The sequence below is a fragment of the Paroedura picta genome, chromosome 16 (genome assembly GCF_049243985.1).
Source record: "Paroedura picta isolate Pp20150507F chromosome 16, Ppicta_v3.0, whole genome shotgun sequence".
Taxonomy (NCBI): domain Eukaryota; kingdom Metazoa; phylum Chordata; class Lepidosauria; order Squamata; family Gekkonidae; genus Paroedura; species Paroedura picta.
Genome location: NC_135384.1, coordinates 307,625 through 321,599, shown reverse-complemented (window position 1 = coordinate 321,599; position 13,975 = coordinate 307,625). Strand labels below are relative to the sequence as shown.

The 13,975-nt window shown below is 60.1% G+C and overlaps 2 protein-coding genes across 3 annotated transcripts; both read right to left on the bottom strand.

Moving 5' to 3' along the window:
- Nucleotides 1-1,175: 1,175 nt before the first annotated feature.
- Nucleotides 1,176-8,157, bottom strand: ZMYND15 (zinc finger MYND-type containing 15). Of its 2 annotated transcripts, XM_077315498.1 has the most exons (14): nt 8,082-8,157; nt 7,165-7,503; nt 6,843-7,065; nt 6,494-6,649; nt 6,078-6,238; nt 5,729-5,884; nt 5,381-5,467; nt 5,176-5,292; nt 4,209-4,297; nt 3,538-3,639; nt 3,060-3,189; nt 2,916-2,974; nt 1,620-1,780; nt 1,190-1,403 (listed from the first exon to the last, which is right to left on the bottom strand). In XM_077315498.1, exons 1-14 carry the CDS (start codon nt 8,140-8,142, stop codon nt 1,232-1,234), a joined length of 2,013 nt encoding a protein of 670 aa, XP_077171613.1. In that variant the 5' UTR covers nt 8,143-8,157; the 3' UTR covers nt 1,190-1,231. The 2 variants fall into 2 exon arrangements, with proteins under 2 accessions (XP_077171612.1, XP_077171613.1); XM_077315497.1 differs by lacking the exon at nt 8,082-8,157 and having other exon boundaries at nt 1,176-1,403; nt 7,165-8,016.
- Nucleotides 8,158-9,052: 895 nt separating this feature from the next.
- On the bottom strand, nt 9,053-13,843 carry LOC143826643 (serine protease 55-like). Its single transcript, XM_077315500.1, has 5 exons — nt 13,719-13,843; nt 13,080-13,281; nt 11,498-11,754; nt 10,256-10,395; nt 9,053-9,498 (listed from the first exon to the last, which is right to left on the bottom strand). The coding sequence occupies exons 1-5, from the start codon at nt 13,780-13,782 to the stop codon at nt 9,169-9,171; spliced, it is 993 nt and encodes a 330-aa protein (XP_077171615.1). The 5' UTR covers nt 13,783-13,843; the 3' UTR covers nt 9,053-9,168.
- Nucleotides 13,844-13,975: the final 132 nt, after the last annotated feature.

Sequence of the window (13,975 nt, the reverse complement as noted above, 5' to 3'; positions counted from 1 at the left end):
GGCAGACTCCACCCTTCTCGGGGGGGGGGGGCATAGGACGTGTTCCTCTTCTCCTGCGGCCTTTGGTCTTTCCCAGCAGGGTGGGCTTCCTGCGGACTCTAACCTCCGCAGCACAAACCCACAGCTGACCACCGAGGAGACACCTGGCCTTTTTCTTAGGAAGGCTCCCCTCGCCACACCTTTCTAGAAAGCCTCCAGGTGCCCCCACCCCACCTTGCTGATGGCAGAGTGGGTGGGGCCCGAAGGGACATCTCCGTTCCCCGAAAGTGGGGCTGGAGGGGGTCCTGCCTCTCCCCTTCAGGCCACCACAGTTAGGAGGAAAGTGCAGCAGTGGCTGAGGGGGCTCGCGTGGCCAAGAGACCAGGGGAGTGGAAGGATGGAACCAAATCAACTTAGAGTGGGTGTGGGGGGGGAATCCCCCTCCCCTTCCCATGAACACTGACGGGTGAAATGGGAGGTGAGCTCAGGAAAGCAGGGGGCAGAGCTCCAGAGGACTGTGGCAGGGAGGCTGTCTGAGAACAGAAGGGACCAGGCTGGGTCCAGCCAGTGGTTCTGCTGGCCCCGTGGGGGGAGGGAGGCTCCCTACCTTTCCACAACACACAGGTTCCCACCATGCGCGGGGCCATGTGAAGGAGGGGGTGGAAAAGCCCGCTGGGTCTCACTCGTTTTATAAAAGGACAATGCATTTGGTTGGGATTCAAGTGCTTTGAACACGGTGAAGACACGGCACTTTGCACATGCCCAGAATCCCCACATCCAGCAGCATTATGCCTCCTTAAACTCTGCAGTTTACCGTTCCCATAGTGGTTGATGGGAAGACAGGATGTCAGCCCAGGCTATGTGACATTGAGCATGGACAGAGTGCCATTCCTTTGTGACCCAGTGCCTTGACCTAGGAGCCCCAAGCCGACCGTTTAGAGGTGAGCTATGATCAAGGGAAAGAATAGTGCCCTTTCAACACGCTCAGAGGCACCCACGTTCATTTCTTTAACGTCATCCCCCCCCCCCACCGCTTCACGAGAATTTCCTGGGGCTCAGCTGAGCCTCTGGGAAGGGCTGCCGGAGCAGAACCCCTCCCAGAGGAGCTGGCCTGGCCTGGCCTGGCCTGGCCTGCCCTCCCCTCCACATGCCTGTGGGACGGATGTTCGGGGCAAGAGACAGGCTCAGAGGCATGGAAGAAAACTGGCTGAGGGACCGTCCTTTATTTCCTCTCCTCTCCTGCCCACAACCATCACTTGCGCCGGCGGCCCCCTGTGCGAATCTGCCGCTTCTCCTTGCGCCGGCTGCGGGCTGGCTCCTGGTTCCCATTGGCCGGCAGTGGCGGAGAAGGCGGAGCAGGAAGGTGGCGATGGTTGTTGCTGGCCGCCTTGTAGATCAGGTGGAAGATGAAGGCATTGGCATACCTGGGGAACGGGGGCGTGGTCAGGGAGGCGGAAGGTCTGGGAGGGAAGCGGAAGGGAGCCTTGTGGTTCAGCCCCCTATCGATAATCCAGGGTCAACAGCGTGTGGGTCAGGATTCCCCCCTATCAGGCCACCCGCGGAGGGCATCATGTGTGTCCCAAGATGACTGCGGAGAAGACGGTCACCTTTGGGCCCCAAGAGCCCCAAGGGGTACCTACCAGGGCATTGCATTGTCGATGCCGGCTTGGCGGAAGGGTGAGCGGAAGGGGTTCATGTGGGCAGGGCTGGCACTGCCCCCCGTCGCCACGGAGACCGCTGCCTCATCCACAGCACAGCTGTATTCGCTGCATTCGGTGAAGTAGGCCGGGACCCGGAGGGACTGCAGGCCGACAGAGAAGCAAGGCCAGTGTTGTGAGAAGACGCTTCTCTCCTGCCCTCCTTGCGGGGCCCAGACAAGGCAGTGCCCGCGGGGCTGGTGTCAGTGGGGGCCAGCCCTGATTGCATCTAGCAGAGAGCCTCCCCCTCCCATTTGGAATCTCATGTTTCCAGAGGATGAACTTAAACCTCCATGTTGATGGAGAGACCTCCCTACAAATATGAGGAAATGCTGCAGTTTAGGAGAGCGTATATCTTTGGATAGATGTTCTATGTAAAGTTTCTTTGTATTCTTTATCATTTGCCTTTCTTGCTTGGACTCAATGGCGTCATTCACTTGACTGGGCGCAGAGACTGGATCGGTCTGGATCGGGGCCCTGGTGCCCAACCCTGATCCCACAGTCCCTAATATTCGGCCCAAGTAGCTCTGTGGATAACGAACTATCGTGTGACTCGATCTGCCTGTGCAGAGACAGTTCGGCATCGGCTGGGGGAGACTGGGGGGGGGGGAAGCCGCAGGCTGCTCCGTCAGGGGGGGCCACAACCAAGGGGTGTCTTTGAGCCGTGGCTGACTTTGCCCCTTGGCTGCCTGCCCACTGCAGCAGATCTTTCCTGGAAAATAACCGGTATTCTTTTTTGGGTGGGGAGTTCCTTGTGGAAGGGGATTTGGTTTTTTGTGGTGGGGGGGTAGGCTTTGATAGCGTTTAAAGAAATGAATAGAATATTCTGTTTTATGATACAGTTATTGGGAACAGGCTTTGATAGTCTCTCTCTCTCTCTCTCTCTATTACGAAAATGCTGTCTGTGAGGGGCCACCTTTTATCCAGAGTAGAGAAGGCTGGATTTCATGCAATTACAGATTACTGAATTACAGATAAATTGTTTAGGTTAGCATTATTGTGTTCATCCAGGCCTCTGAGCCAGCCCTAGGAGGCAGGTGCATAAAACCTTCTTGGCACAGGAGCTGTGGATACTGTGAATCTTTGTCTTTTTGCTGCAACTAAAGTGAAAGCTCATAAAGAGGTTTTCCGGTCTATGTCACTGGGTCGCATAATGCTAGGCAGATGGGCCCAGTTAGGCCTCAGGGCTATTGGCTTTGGTGGGGAGAGACCTGGGTGCTGGGTGTGGGGTGGGCTTACCTGGAGGCGTGGCAAAGAGCTCAGCCACGTTTCCTTGAGGGCAAAGCCAGAGTTGAAACCTGGAGAGGAAGAGGGCAGCCTGTCAGTTGTCACCCTCAGCTTCTCCCACCCTGGACAAGGAGCCCCAGGCCCGCCTCCACTCACCAATGACCAGGTCTGGCTTTGGGGCCTGAAGGAGGTGGTACGGGCGGGCACTGAAGCCCAATTGCAGCTCCCGCCGCCCCCCTTTCGATCTGGCAGCTAGCCCAGACCGCACAGACACTCCTTGTTCCTCCTGGGCAGGGGGAAGAAATGCGTTGTCAAAAGTTGCAGCCCACCCCCCCACACACACACACACACACGCACACACAATGAGGAAGGAGGATTAATCTCAAGAGTTGGGTGGAAATTCTGGACACCCCCCCTCCACGCCTGTAGAGAAAAGCTGTCAGACAGGGCAGGCAGAGCCCATGTGCTGAGGCCTGGAGGGAGAAGGGTCAGAAAGTTCTGCCCCCCCCATCAAAGGTGGCACCCTCCCCCCACACATCAGAGTGCAGGTACCGCACAGCAGTCCAGAGAGTGGGGGTGGCAGGTGGGGGGCAGGAGCATGAGCAGCCCTTTGCAGAACAGCAGGGGGACTCACGTCTCTCTGCAGGAGGAAGTGCTGGCCATCTAGGGCGCGGGGCAGCTGATCTCCAACAAATAGCAGCTCCAGGGAGACGTGGGGCAGGAGGACTGACAGCTCCTGTGGAGGGGGGGGGAGAAGAGCAGAGTGGGCAGCGGAAGGCGGACCCAGCAAGAAATCTGTCAGGAATTGGCAACAGAAGCGACAACAGGACAGGTGGCCTTGGCCAGGTCCCAGCCCGCACACCTGCCCCGGGGGGGGGGGGTTCAGTCGGTGCTCACTGAGATTGGGTAGGGAAAGGCTTGCAGCAGCCAAGCAGCCCCAGGGCCCTCCCCCATCCCCATGAAGCAAGCCTTAATGGGGGGAGGTCTTCAGGAGCCTGTTTGGTCAGGGCCTGGAAACTAACCCAAAGCCAGAACAGGCCCTTAAGTGCTGGCAAAATACAACCCAAATCACCCTGCCAGAGCAAAGGGGTGACTTTCGGGGCTTTGCAGACCTGGGAGGGGCCATGGATCCATGGTGGGGCTGGGTCTTGCTGCAGCCCCTTCCCACAGGCTGGCTCTTCTGGGGGCCGGAAGAAGTGAGCCAGAGGGCAGCTGGTGTCCCCCCTTCCTGTGCCCAGACACCCGGAGCTGCCTGACATTCTGCCCCCCCTTCTCTCTGCCCCACTCTGGGGCTCCTTCACCTACCCAGAAGACCATCAGAACCCCAAATTCTTTGCCGGCCTCTACCACATGGATCCGGAGAGACTGCTTGTTCAGGATATTCAGCTCTGGAACTAAAGGCAGGGGGGGGGGGTGAGAGCAGCCACTGCAGACCCCGAGGCACAGAAGGCAGAGAAGAGCCTAAAGAGGTCTGCAACCCACCCACTCACCTGTCCAAGGAGAATGAGATACGGGGGAAGGAAGGCTAGTCTGCTGCCTGTTTGAGACCCCAGACTTGCTACCCGCAGAGTTGCTGTGAGCTTAGAGAATGCTGATGAACATTCAGCTGGCCAGAGGGGAAGGGGCTGGGCAGGGCACCAGGGGAGTAAGGGCAGCTTCTGTGAGGGAACTGGGGTGTGTGATGGGCTGCCTGGAATGGGGGGGGGATCCAGGGGGTGCACATGAACTGGGCTGCTTGTGTGTGCGAGTGGGGCTGGAAGCAGCAAGGGGGGGGGAGCAAGAATTGTGCATCTTATTGAAATGTCAGCCACTGGGGGGCCAGCCCGAATCTGTCACCCGTGTGCTTCAGGCCAGGATGAGCCCTCTGCTCTTTCCCTTGGGGCTGTCATGAGTCGCCTGGTGAGTTTCATGGCCCCAGGGGGGGGGGGGGATCTGAACCGCATCTCGGGGGGGGGGGGGGCACATCCAGCACTCAGATCCATGTGTCATGCTGACTCTTCTGGGGCACGGCTGGCCCAATGGTCTGTCAACAGGCTTTGAGATAAATGACTTTAGTGGGGAAGGGGTGGGTGGATGGGGTCTGTCATGGTCAACATGGGGGTCTTGGCTGGCCTACAGCTGTGTGCCACACCCTGGCAGGTTCTGACTCGGACCCTGTCACCAGGCATGGCAAGACCCTGAATTCCTGGGGGGGGGGGTTGCCCCTTCCTCATCCTGGGTTGGCAGGGGTTCCTCTCGGGTGTCCAGAGGGTGAGGGGCCAGAGATACTCACAGTGCTGTGGAGCCAGCTGAGTGATGATGTAGTACATGGTCAGAGGGTAGCTCAGGAGGACAGCCAGGGGGGCTCCGAGAGGCAGCCCCCGCCATTGGTAGTATTCCTTCCAGGAGCCTGTGGTTCGGGGGGTGGGGAACCGTGGGGTTAGCGGCTGGGGTGCCTCTCCCCCCAGCTATCCCCCGCTTCCGTCAGCCCGACTCACCAAAGAACATCCGTGGGGCGGGGGGCTCCGAGGGGGCTGGAGACAGAGCCGTCCCTCCTTCTGGTCGCAGCGCCTCAAAGGGGTTACCTGTGAACAAAACTGGTCAGGGCAGCGGAGGAGCCAGGAGCAGAGGATCAGGTCCCCCACCTCCCTAGACCTGGCTCTCCACAGCCCAAGTTGGGCTGTTTCTCTGTGGGAATCCAGCGGGGTGTAATACCCAAGGCTCCAAAGCAGCCGTCTTTGCCCTTGTGGGAGCGTTCCAGGAAGTGCACAGAGGCTGGCCAACCTAGCGAAGGGCCCTGCCAGGCCTCCCGGTCCGGCCTGCTGACGGCTCCCCTCCCCTCTCACCGCTGTGCAGGAAGGCTGCCGGCTCCTCGGCTCCACTGAGCAGCCCCACGCCATAGTTGGGAGCCCGGACCAGCATGCTCTCACCGGCCCAGTAGCCTCGGGTCAGGCCACGGGCAGACAGGAAGCCTTCCTTGTTGAAATTCTCACTCGTCACCTCTGCAAAGGCCACAGGAAGGGGGGAGGTGAGGTGGGGGAGGCCCCCCGTCCTGCTTGCCACCTGGTCTCTGGGCCCCCATGCTCCTCACCTGCAGAGATTGCAGTTTGGCCACAGCCATCGCCTGCCAACAGAGCCCCTTTCTGCTGCCCCCCCCCACGTGCCCTCCTCCCACTCTCCGGGTGGGGTCCTCACCGGTGGTAAATGTGAAGGGCAGGTTGGCAAGCTCCTGGGAGCGGCTCATGTACCCGGCCATGCGCTGGCACCAGAACTGGTGGCCAATGTCCTCTGGGCTGCGGTTCCAGTCCAGCTTCCGGCAGCGTTCAGAGCAATAGAGGACCGCCTGGCAGTGCTGGCTGGGGAGAGGGGGCAGAGAGGGGCCCTGAGAGCCCTGAGCGTGGGGAGCAGACTGCCCAGCCCCAGAGGAGAAGCTGCCAGGGATGGCCCAGGTCCCCCAATGCTCTTGTGCCACAGGACGGGCAAGGCCAGTCAAGGGCGCTGGAGGTGGGCAGGGTATGGGGAGGGGCATCTTGTCATAGAGCCCCCTCCTCAGGGGAAACAGGAGCCTGCAGGAGGCAGCCGCACTCGCTCCCAAGCGACAATGTGCTCACCATGCGGTGACTTGGCCCTCGAAGCTGTGCCGTTTGCAGACATGGCACGCTCGCACACGGGTGGTGGGGAAGGTGAAGCTTGGCTTCGGCCCCCAGCCCCGCATCGGCCCCTTGCCCACCTTCACGCCCAGGCGAGAGAGCAGCGGCTCCAGGGACCTGCGAGGAGACACAGCGGAGGAGGGGCTCTTGCCAACTCACAGGCCAAAGACCCCCCAGGGGCTGAGCCGCCAAGCCTCAGAGCTCCCTTGACCAAAAGGAGCCTTGGTTCTCAAGAGCCGGAGCCCCGTAGCACTCGCTGTCTCCCCAGGTAAGGCACCCCCCCCCTGCTCCCTGCGCCCCAGGCCCTCACTTGTGCAATGTGGGGTCTCCCACGGTGAGTGTCTTGGGCCGGCGGGGCTCCCCGGCCCCCAGTGGGCAGGCCATGCTGTGGCAGAGGAGGGTGAGGGCGCGGGCCACCAGCGGTTCTGCCTCAGAGGCCCCCGACAGCCCCCCCAGTGAGAAGTCAAAGCCCAGGATGGCACCGTGCTCGTCCGTCAGGAGCAGGAGGTGGTCGACGCGCCAGAGAGGCTGTGCTGCAGGGGAAAAGAGGCCGGAGAGGGCTGCTGCGGGCGAGGCTGGCAGGCAGGATGGAGCCTCCTCCCCCTGCTCCCAGGCCCCCGTGGCCCACTGACCTGCCTCTGTGGCGGCCGTTGTCTCCTCCTCCTCTCCCGCGCTCACAAAGGTGATGAAGCGGTCCAGATCCCTCAGCGCCAGGGCCTCCTCGCTGTAGAAGCGGCCTCCCACCTGCTGCCCGGGGTCCGCGACGGTGAAGGCCAAGGCCCGGTTGGCCAGCACGTGCAGGACCCAGAGGGCCGGATCCGCAGGCAGGCGCCGGAGGGAGGCTTCCTGTCGCTTGCGCCTCTCGCTGCCCCCATGGCAGGCGGAGTCCAGCAGGAAGCGCCGATACCAGCCAAAGAGCAGCTCCGCAAAGTCCAGGATCTCTGCCCGATAGCCAGTGACAAACTCCATATCTGGGGAGGGACCGGGCCAGGCGGTGAGGCCCCGTGTGGGGAGGCCCCGTGTGGGGAGGAAAAAGGTCTCAGGGCAAGTGCAGAGGGCAGTTCCCCCAGCCCAGGGCAACGCTTGGAGGGGGGGGACGCTGTTTGGGGCTCTCAATCCCCGTGGCTGCCCCCTCCCTCCCTCCCTCATCACTCAACCACCCATCCCTCAAGGCAAATGGACTGCGGGATCCTGGTGGGGCCCAATCCAGGGGGGGAGAAGGCCTTCCCTTCAATGCACAGACAGGGAAAGATTTCTGGTCCCTCGCTGGCCACTGGCCAAGCAGCGCCTCCATGATTACGGCCCCCTCCCAGGCCTGGTTTGGGGTGTTTTGGAGGAGGGGGCGGCAGGCAGGCCCCTCTCTGGCGGCTGAGGCCTGGGGCCAACCTTCCAGGAGCAGGGGCTGGCTGGGCCCCTCCCTATGGGGGCCCAAAGAACCTCTGGGAGGGACTCTCAAAAGAACTGCCCTCCCCCCCAGCCCAGAGACTTGGGCTCTGGCCTTCTCCCTCCCCTCCCTCATGCCCCAGGCCAGCTCAGGGGTCCCAACTACCTGACGCGCGGCCCACTTTTGAAGGTAAATAGCCGGGATCTCCCCGGTTGCCCTGTGACATCAGGGGGTTCCGGAACTCGGGGCAGGCTGGCTGATGGCCCAGCCTCTTGGCTGCACCAATCTATCTTGCCAGGCTCTGGTTTGGGTTTTCCTCTGAGGCAGGGAGCGCCTCCCTAAGCAGCCCCCTGTAAGTGCAGCTCAGGACATGAGAGGTCTTTGAAAGACCTTCCTGCACACCCACATAAGCACACGCAGGCCAGCCAGGGGATGCGGGAGCTGCCCCACCTGCTTCAGGGGTTGGGGGCTGCACAGGGCTGACTCTGGCAGGTGAAAGACACTCCCCCACCCCAAAAACCTTCTGCCTGTCAAGTCAAAGGCTGGCCCCCTCCTGTCGCCAGGTCCCGGCACCTGCTCTGCTGCCAGCAACCCCGGTGCTGGCCAACCTGAAAGGGAATGGCTCTGATCTTGTGCATAGAGCCTGCTGCTGGCTCTGGAGTAACCCCAACAACACCTTGCTAGAAGGGAATGGGGGCTCTTCTCTGGCTCCCCCCTCATGCTGAATTTCGGCTTCCTGTCCATCCAGGCATTCGCTTGAGGCCGACCAACTGAGAACATCTGCTGGGCCCCCCTCAGACGCCCTTCCATGACTGAACAAATTGGATCTCCCCAGTGTTGTTATTGATGCTTTGTAAATTGTTACTTGGTTGTTATGATGTTGTATTGAAACTGTATGTTATAGATTAGATTATTATAATGTTCCATGTAAAATTTCATAATGTTCCATGTAAACCACCCAGAGCTGTAAAGAATAGGCGGTATAAAAATCCAAATAAATAAATAAATCGTCCCCGGCCTCTCCTCTTTCGCCTGCCAAGAGCTTGCTCTTCCCTTAGTTTACCTTGACTGCCCTCCTGCCCCCTTCCTTTCTGCAGGAGCTAGACCCTGCTCCCAGCCCATCAAGAGAGCCGAGCTGATCCAAGAATATATTTATTCATCTCTGACCCAAGCGCCCACCCCGGCCCCCAGAGGAGACCCTTTTGCAGCACTGCTGGAGGTGTTGCCCTCCTGCCCCATGGCAGGCAACCCATCAGAACAGCAGCTGCCCCAGGGCCAGAGACCAGGGGAGGCCTAGAGCAGCCCGCAGCCTTCTGCCGCCCCCCTCAGGCCATGGGTCAAAGAACTGTGGGGTTCCGTGCATGGCGACATGGCTGAGGGGGGTCTGAGGCACCAAGAGAGGCCGGCCAGCCTGGGACGAAGTGGCTTCCAGCCAGGACTTGAAGTTGGACACGCGAGCGTAGACCCCGGGGCTCCGGGCTTCTCCGCAGCCTCGGCCCCAGCTGACCACCCCGACTTCATACCAGACGGGAGGGGTGCCGGCACCAGGGGGGTGGCACATGAGTGGTCCACCGCTGTCTCCCTGGAGCCAGAGGAGAGAAAAGGCAGGGTTGGGAAGGGAGGGGAGAGACCAGGCAGCAGAGTTGGGGTGGCTGTCAGAAGGAGTGGATCCCTTACCCCAAAATCAGGTTTTAGGCCAGGAGCCCCCAAGAAACCCACACAACATTGGGGGTGGGGGCTTTAAAGCTCCCATACCCGCCTTGTCAGACACACACGAGCATGTGTGCAAAGTGAGTGTCAAGCAGGTCCAGGGGCTGTCTGTGTGGTTCTGAAGCCACAGGACAGAGTGGGTATCCAGAGCCCCCCTGAGACCCTCCCAGGTTCGTTCTGGGAATCAGCTTCTTCTGAGAGCTCAGAGGCCTGGCAGGCAGGTGCCGGAGGGAACCTGCTGCTTCCCGGACAGCGGATTATCAGGGGAGTTTTTCCTGCCTGTCCTCCTTTCCAGCTCTCTGTTTCTTTATTTGGTCCACTGCTGCACTCTTTGGTTAACAGTCCCTCCCTCCCCCCCCCCATAGCTGGACATCCCTATAATGGAGCTCCTGGGGCAGGGTGGAAAGAGGCTGCTCTGAAGAAGAGTTGGTTTTCATTGCCCAAAAGGAGCCCTATACAATCACCTTCCCTTCCTCTCCCCACAACAAAAGCCCTGCTGAGAGAACTCAGAGAGAACGGCTGTAAAATAAATGTGACTAGCCCGCTGGCATTGGTCTCCTTCTTGCCCCTGGTGCCAGCATGACCCACGGAGGAGACAAGGCAAGAAGCCCAGCAGAGTGCCCCCCCACCTGGCAGGCGTCCCGGCCCCCTGCCTCGAATCCAGCGCACACCATGTTCCTGGTCAGGGAAGGCAGCCATCTCTTGCACAGCGGCCAGTCGACCATTCCCAGCTGGGCCTTCAGCAACGCATATGAGGCTTTGTTGGTCCCTGGAGGAGAGAGAGAAGAGAAGAGGGTCCGCCTCAGCCAGCGGACTCAGGGCCAGGAGAACAAATCTTGCCCCTGGGGTGATGCGAGGGGCCTAAGACCCCAGGATGAACTCTAACCCTGATCCTTGGCCAAGCTCTGCATTGGACAGCCAAGACCCCCAGCTGGGGAGCCAAGGGTTAAGTCTGGCCCTTGCAACACCCAATGGGGAAAATCAAAGCAGACTGCAAGGAACTTCAGGAGGACCTCTTGATATTGGGTGGCAGGGCCAAAAATGGCCCACGAGGCTTCACATGGGGAAGGAGAAGGTTATGCTAATGCTGGTGGAGAACCGACTGACCGGCAGAGACCAGGCGGAAAGAGATCTCCTCTGGGGGGGGGGGAGGCCTTAGGCTGATCCTGCCTTGAGCAGGGAGGCTGGACTAGATGGTCTAGATGGCCCCTTTGCCTCTCAGATTCTCAGAAGTGTTCTCTCCCTCTGTCATAACATTGTAACTTGGGAGCCCCCAACAATGTTCTTAGGAAATGGATTCAGAACAGAGAAACAAATTACTTCTTTACTCAGTGGAATTCACCTGTCCTTGGGCATCCATGGCTTTTAAAAGGGGACTAGGCGGATTAACAGAGGAGGGATCCAGGGGAACAGCCGTGTTGGTCTGAAGCAGTAGAACAAACTTGGTGTCAGGGGGCACCTTAAAGGCCATGCAAGTGTCATTCAAACAGTTTCAAGGTCGCGCCTGCATGTGCCTGTGAACGTTTACACCATGAACAAAGCTTGGGTGCTCTTCAAGGTGCCACAGGGCTCAAACTTTGTTGTGATGGAGGAGAAGCCCATCGGTGGCTACCAGCCATGGCCAAAGGGGCCCTCCACAGTGGGAGGCAGCATCAAGGCAGGATGCTGGACTCCAAGGGCCCTCGCTGCGCCACTCCAGCAGAGCAGGGCTTGGCGGGGATGGGGGTTCCAAACACCAGCTCTTGGTTTCCAGACCACCGACTGAACACGGACGCATGGCGGCCTGGAGCCCCCCAGCAGCTCTCGAGTCCCCCTCCCCTCCCATTCTAGAGCTTCTGGAAGCTGCCAAAATGCCAGCAGGGTGCCCCCACCGGCTTTGGTGAGCCCCCAGCCAGCCACAAAGCAGGTCTCCCACATGTCGTCGTCGGGGACTATGGTGCTGTCCGGCAGGCAGATGGCGCTGTGGTAGAGGCTGTACGGGATGGGCTCTTGCAGCAGGAGGAGGGCCAGGTCGTTGTCGAAGGTCTTTGGGTGGTACAGCGGGTGGGAGAAGACCCTGCGCACCCAGCGGGTGACGTTGTTACGGCCCAAGAAGTTGCTGCCAGCCGCCACCTTGATGTTCTGGTTCCTGAGCAAAGAAGAGTTCCTTCAGCCTTCCAGGCAGGGAGGCCAAACCCGTGAGGGGAAGGGTTGGGAGGTCCCTTGGCCAGACATGCAGCAAGCACCCTGTGTGTTCAGAGGAATGTGACCCTGGCACACAGCTGCAGCTGACGGCCATCCAGCCAGAAACTCTGCTCCAAGGGGACCAGCCAAGGTGACCCAGGGCGTGGCACAAGCTTCCAAGTTCTTCCTCAGGCGGGGGTGTGAGGGAAGAAGGTCTGCATGCTTTTCCTGCCCCAAGACTCCTTTCTACTGGTTTTTGATAGCTAACAAGGAGGAAGCGGCTCAGATCTGATGAACTGTACAGTCACAGAGGTTGAAAATGCAAGAGACGGACACGGGGTGGGCAAAGAGATTTTCGCTCCCCCTGCAGCTAGTGAGTGCAGTGAGGGACAGAGGGGATGGGGCAAGGGCCAATCTAGCCTCCCTGACCCCAAGAAGAAGCCTTTATCTAGGGACTCCATCTCCACAGGGCAATGCGGGGGGGGGGGTGGATCCCAAATCTGATGATCACGAAAGTAAGGGGAGACTTTTATCTATTGCGTCTTCAAGAAATGTCAGCTTGTTCATCATTTAGGATTGCAAAGAGGAAGAGTCCAGCAGCATCGCGGCCGAACAACACTTGTGGTAGCGAATGGGCTTCCGTAAGTCGCGGCTCACTTCTTGGAGTAAGATCTTCAAGCAGCTGAAGAAATTAGCTCCTTCCCTGCCGCAAATGGTATCAGTCCTGACGGTGCTCCTGGACTCTGGCCCTTTTCTCCTGCCAGAGACAGACTTGCAGGGCCTCCCAACCTGTTCCTGGCCTCTGGGGGAGCAGAAGGAAAGAGGGGGGGATCTTGGGAGCCTGTTATTGGGTCCCACTCACTCAGTGAAAGATAGCTGCAGAATCACTTAGACATCAAACGGGAAACGGAGACACCCAGCCCAAGGAAGGGGTTTGGAGGACTGGAAAACTTGCCCGCTGCTCCGTGTCCTTCTGACTGATCCTGGGAGGGGGCGTGTTCTGCGGCTGGCGTGTGTGGGCTGGGCCTGGGACCAGCACAGCAACTGGCAACTGATAGTTACAGCCAAAGCCACGTTTGGGATTCTGCCCCGAGCAAGGGAAGCCCCCCCCCCCCAGGTGCCTTTTCAAGCTTGCTGCAGGGACCCCTCGCCTTGTCCTTTTGAGCTGCTGCCAGCCTCCTCCCCTCCTGACCTGCGCTCCTGGGGGGGGGGCTCAGATTCCAGTCAAGAGGTGGGGCCCATCTGCACGGGGGTGTTGAGGCTAGTTCATCCTTCCCCTCCCCAAATTACCTGACTGCATCCTGGAAGCAGTGAGCTGCCGACAGCACCCACCAGGGGTGAATAATGGACCCACCGCAGAAGTGGTATGTCGTGGTCTGGATGCTGACCACCCACGGCCATTCCCCAGGCTGAGCCATGGTGCCCCCGACGACGCGGCCCCCAGCCATGGGCGATGCCAGGGGCCCATCAAACTCTGGCCGAAAGCCGCAGGCTGAAGAGGAGGCAAGAGAAACAGAGCCCTGATGGGAAGCCTTGCCCCTCCCTCCTCCCATGGTTCCCTCCCTGCTGCACCCCATTCCCACCAATTAGGACCCAGGAGGAGGAGGAGGAGAAGGACATACGGCCCCGGTGTGAGAGCAGGGGTGGGTTGCGGCAACTCTCGATGGCTTTCCAGGCCAGGGAGGTTCAGAGGTGGTCTCTCCTGGCCTGCCTCTGTGTCGCCCCTCTGTCTCCCTGGGCAGCCTCCTGCCCACCTGGCCACCGGGACCGGCCCTCTGCAGCTTGGCCTAGCCTGACTCCTCCTGGTCAGGGGAGGGATGTGGAATGGCCAGGGAGGGGGGAAACCTTGCCCGGGAGGGAGTGGCTGTGGCCGTGGAAAGGGCTCCGCTTTTAGCCCTGCCTATCCAAGTGCCCCCCAAGCCCCCCTACCTGGTGCCAGTGCCCCCATCCCTGGAGCAAAGACCAGGAGGCCCAGGAGCACCACAGGGGCCATGCGTGGTGCCCAGAAGGCCTCCAGTGGGAAGGCCCCTCGGAAGACCGTGAGGTCACAGAACTCAGGGGTGATGTCACAGGTGCAGAGCCACAGCCCCTCCCCTCTGCTTTTTGTCCCATCTCCTGCAAGGAGAAAGAGAGGAGCTGGTTTTGCTCTCACACCGAGGAGTCCTTTTCATGCAACTGGCAAGCAA

Excerpts from the sequence above, each read along its gene's own strand:
- ZMYND15 (XM_077315497.1), bottom strand. The coding sequence starts at position 7,681 with ATGAGGGAGGGAGGGAGGGGGCAGCCACGGGGATTGAGAGCCCCAAAC. Across the intron at positions 5,293-5,380 it reads CGCCCCACGGATGTTCTTTG|GCTCCTGGAAGGAATACTAC; the intron begins GTGAGTCGGGCT and ends CCCGAACCACAG. Across the intron at positions 3,640-4,208 it reads GGGTTCTGATGGTCTTCTGG|GAGCTGTCAGTCCTCCTGCC; the intron begins GTAGGTGAAGGA and ends CCCCCTCCACAG.
- LOC143826643 (XM_077315500.1), bottom strand. The coding sequence starts at position 13,782 with ATGGCCCCTGTGGTGCTCCTGGGCCTCCTGGTCTTTGCTCCAGGGATG. Across the intron at positions 10,396-11,497 it reads CTGGGGGCTCACCAAAGCCG|GGACCAACAAAGCCTCATAT; the intron begins GTGGGGGCACCC and ends TCTCTCCTCCAG. Across the intron at positions 9,499-10,255 it reads GGGGCCGGGACGCCTGCCAG|GGAGACAGCGGTGGACCACT; the intron begins GTGGGGGGGCAC and ends CTCTGGCTCCAG.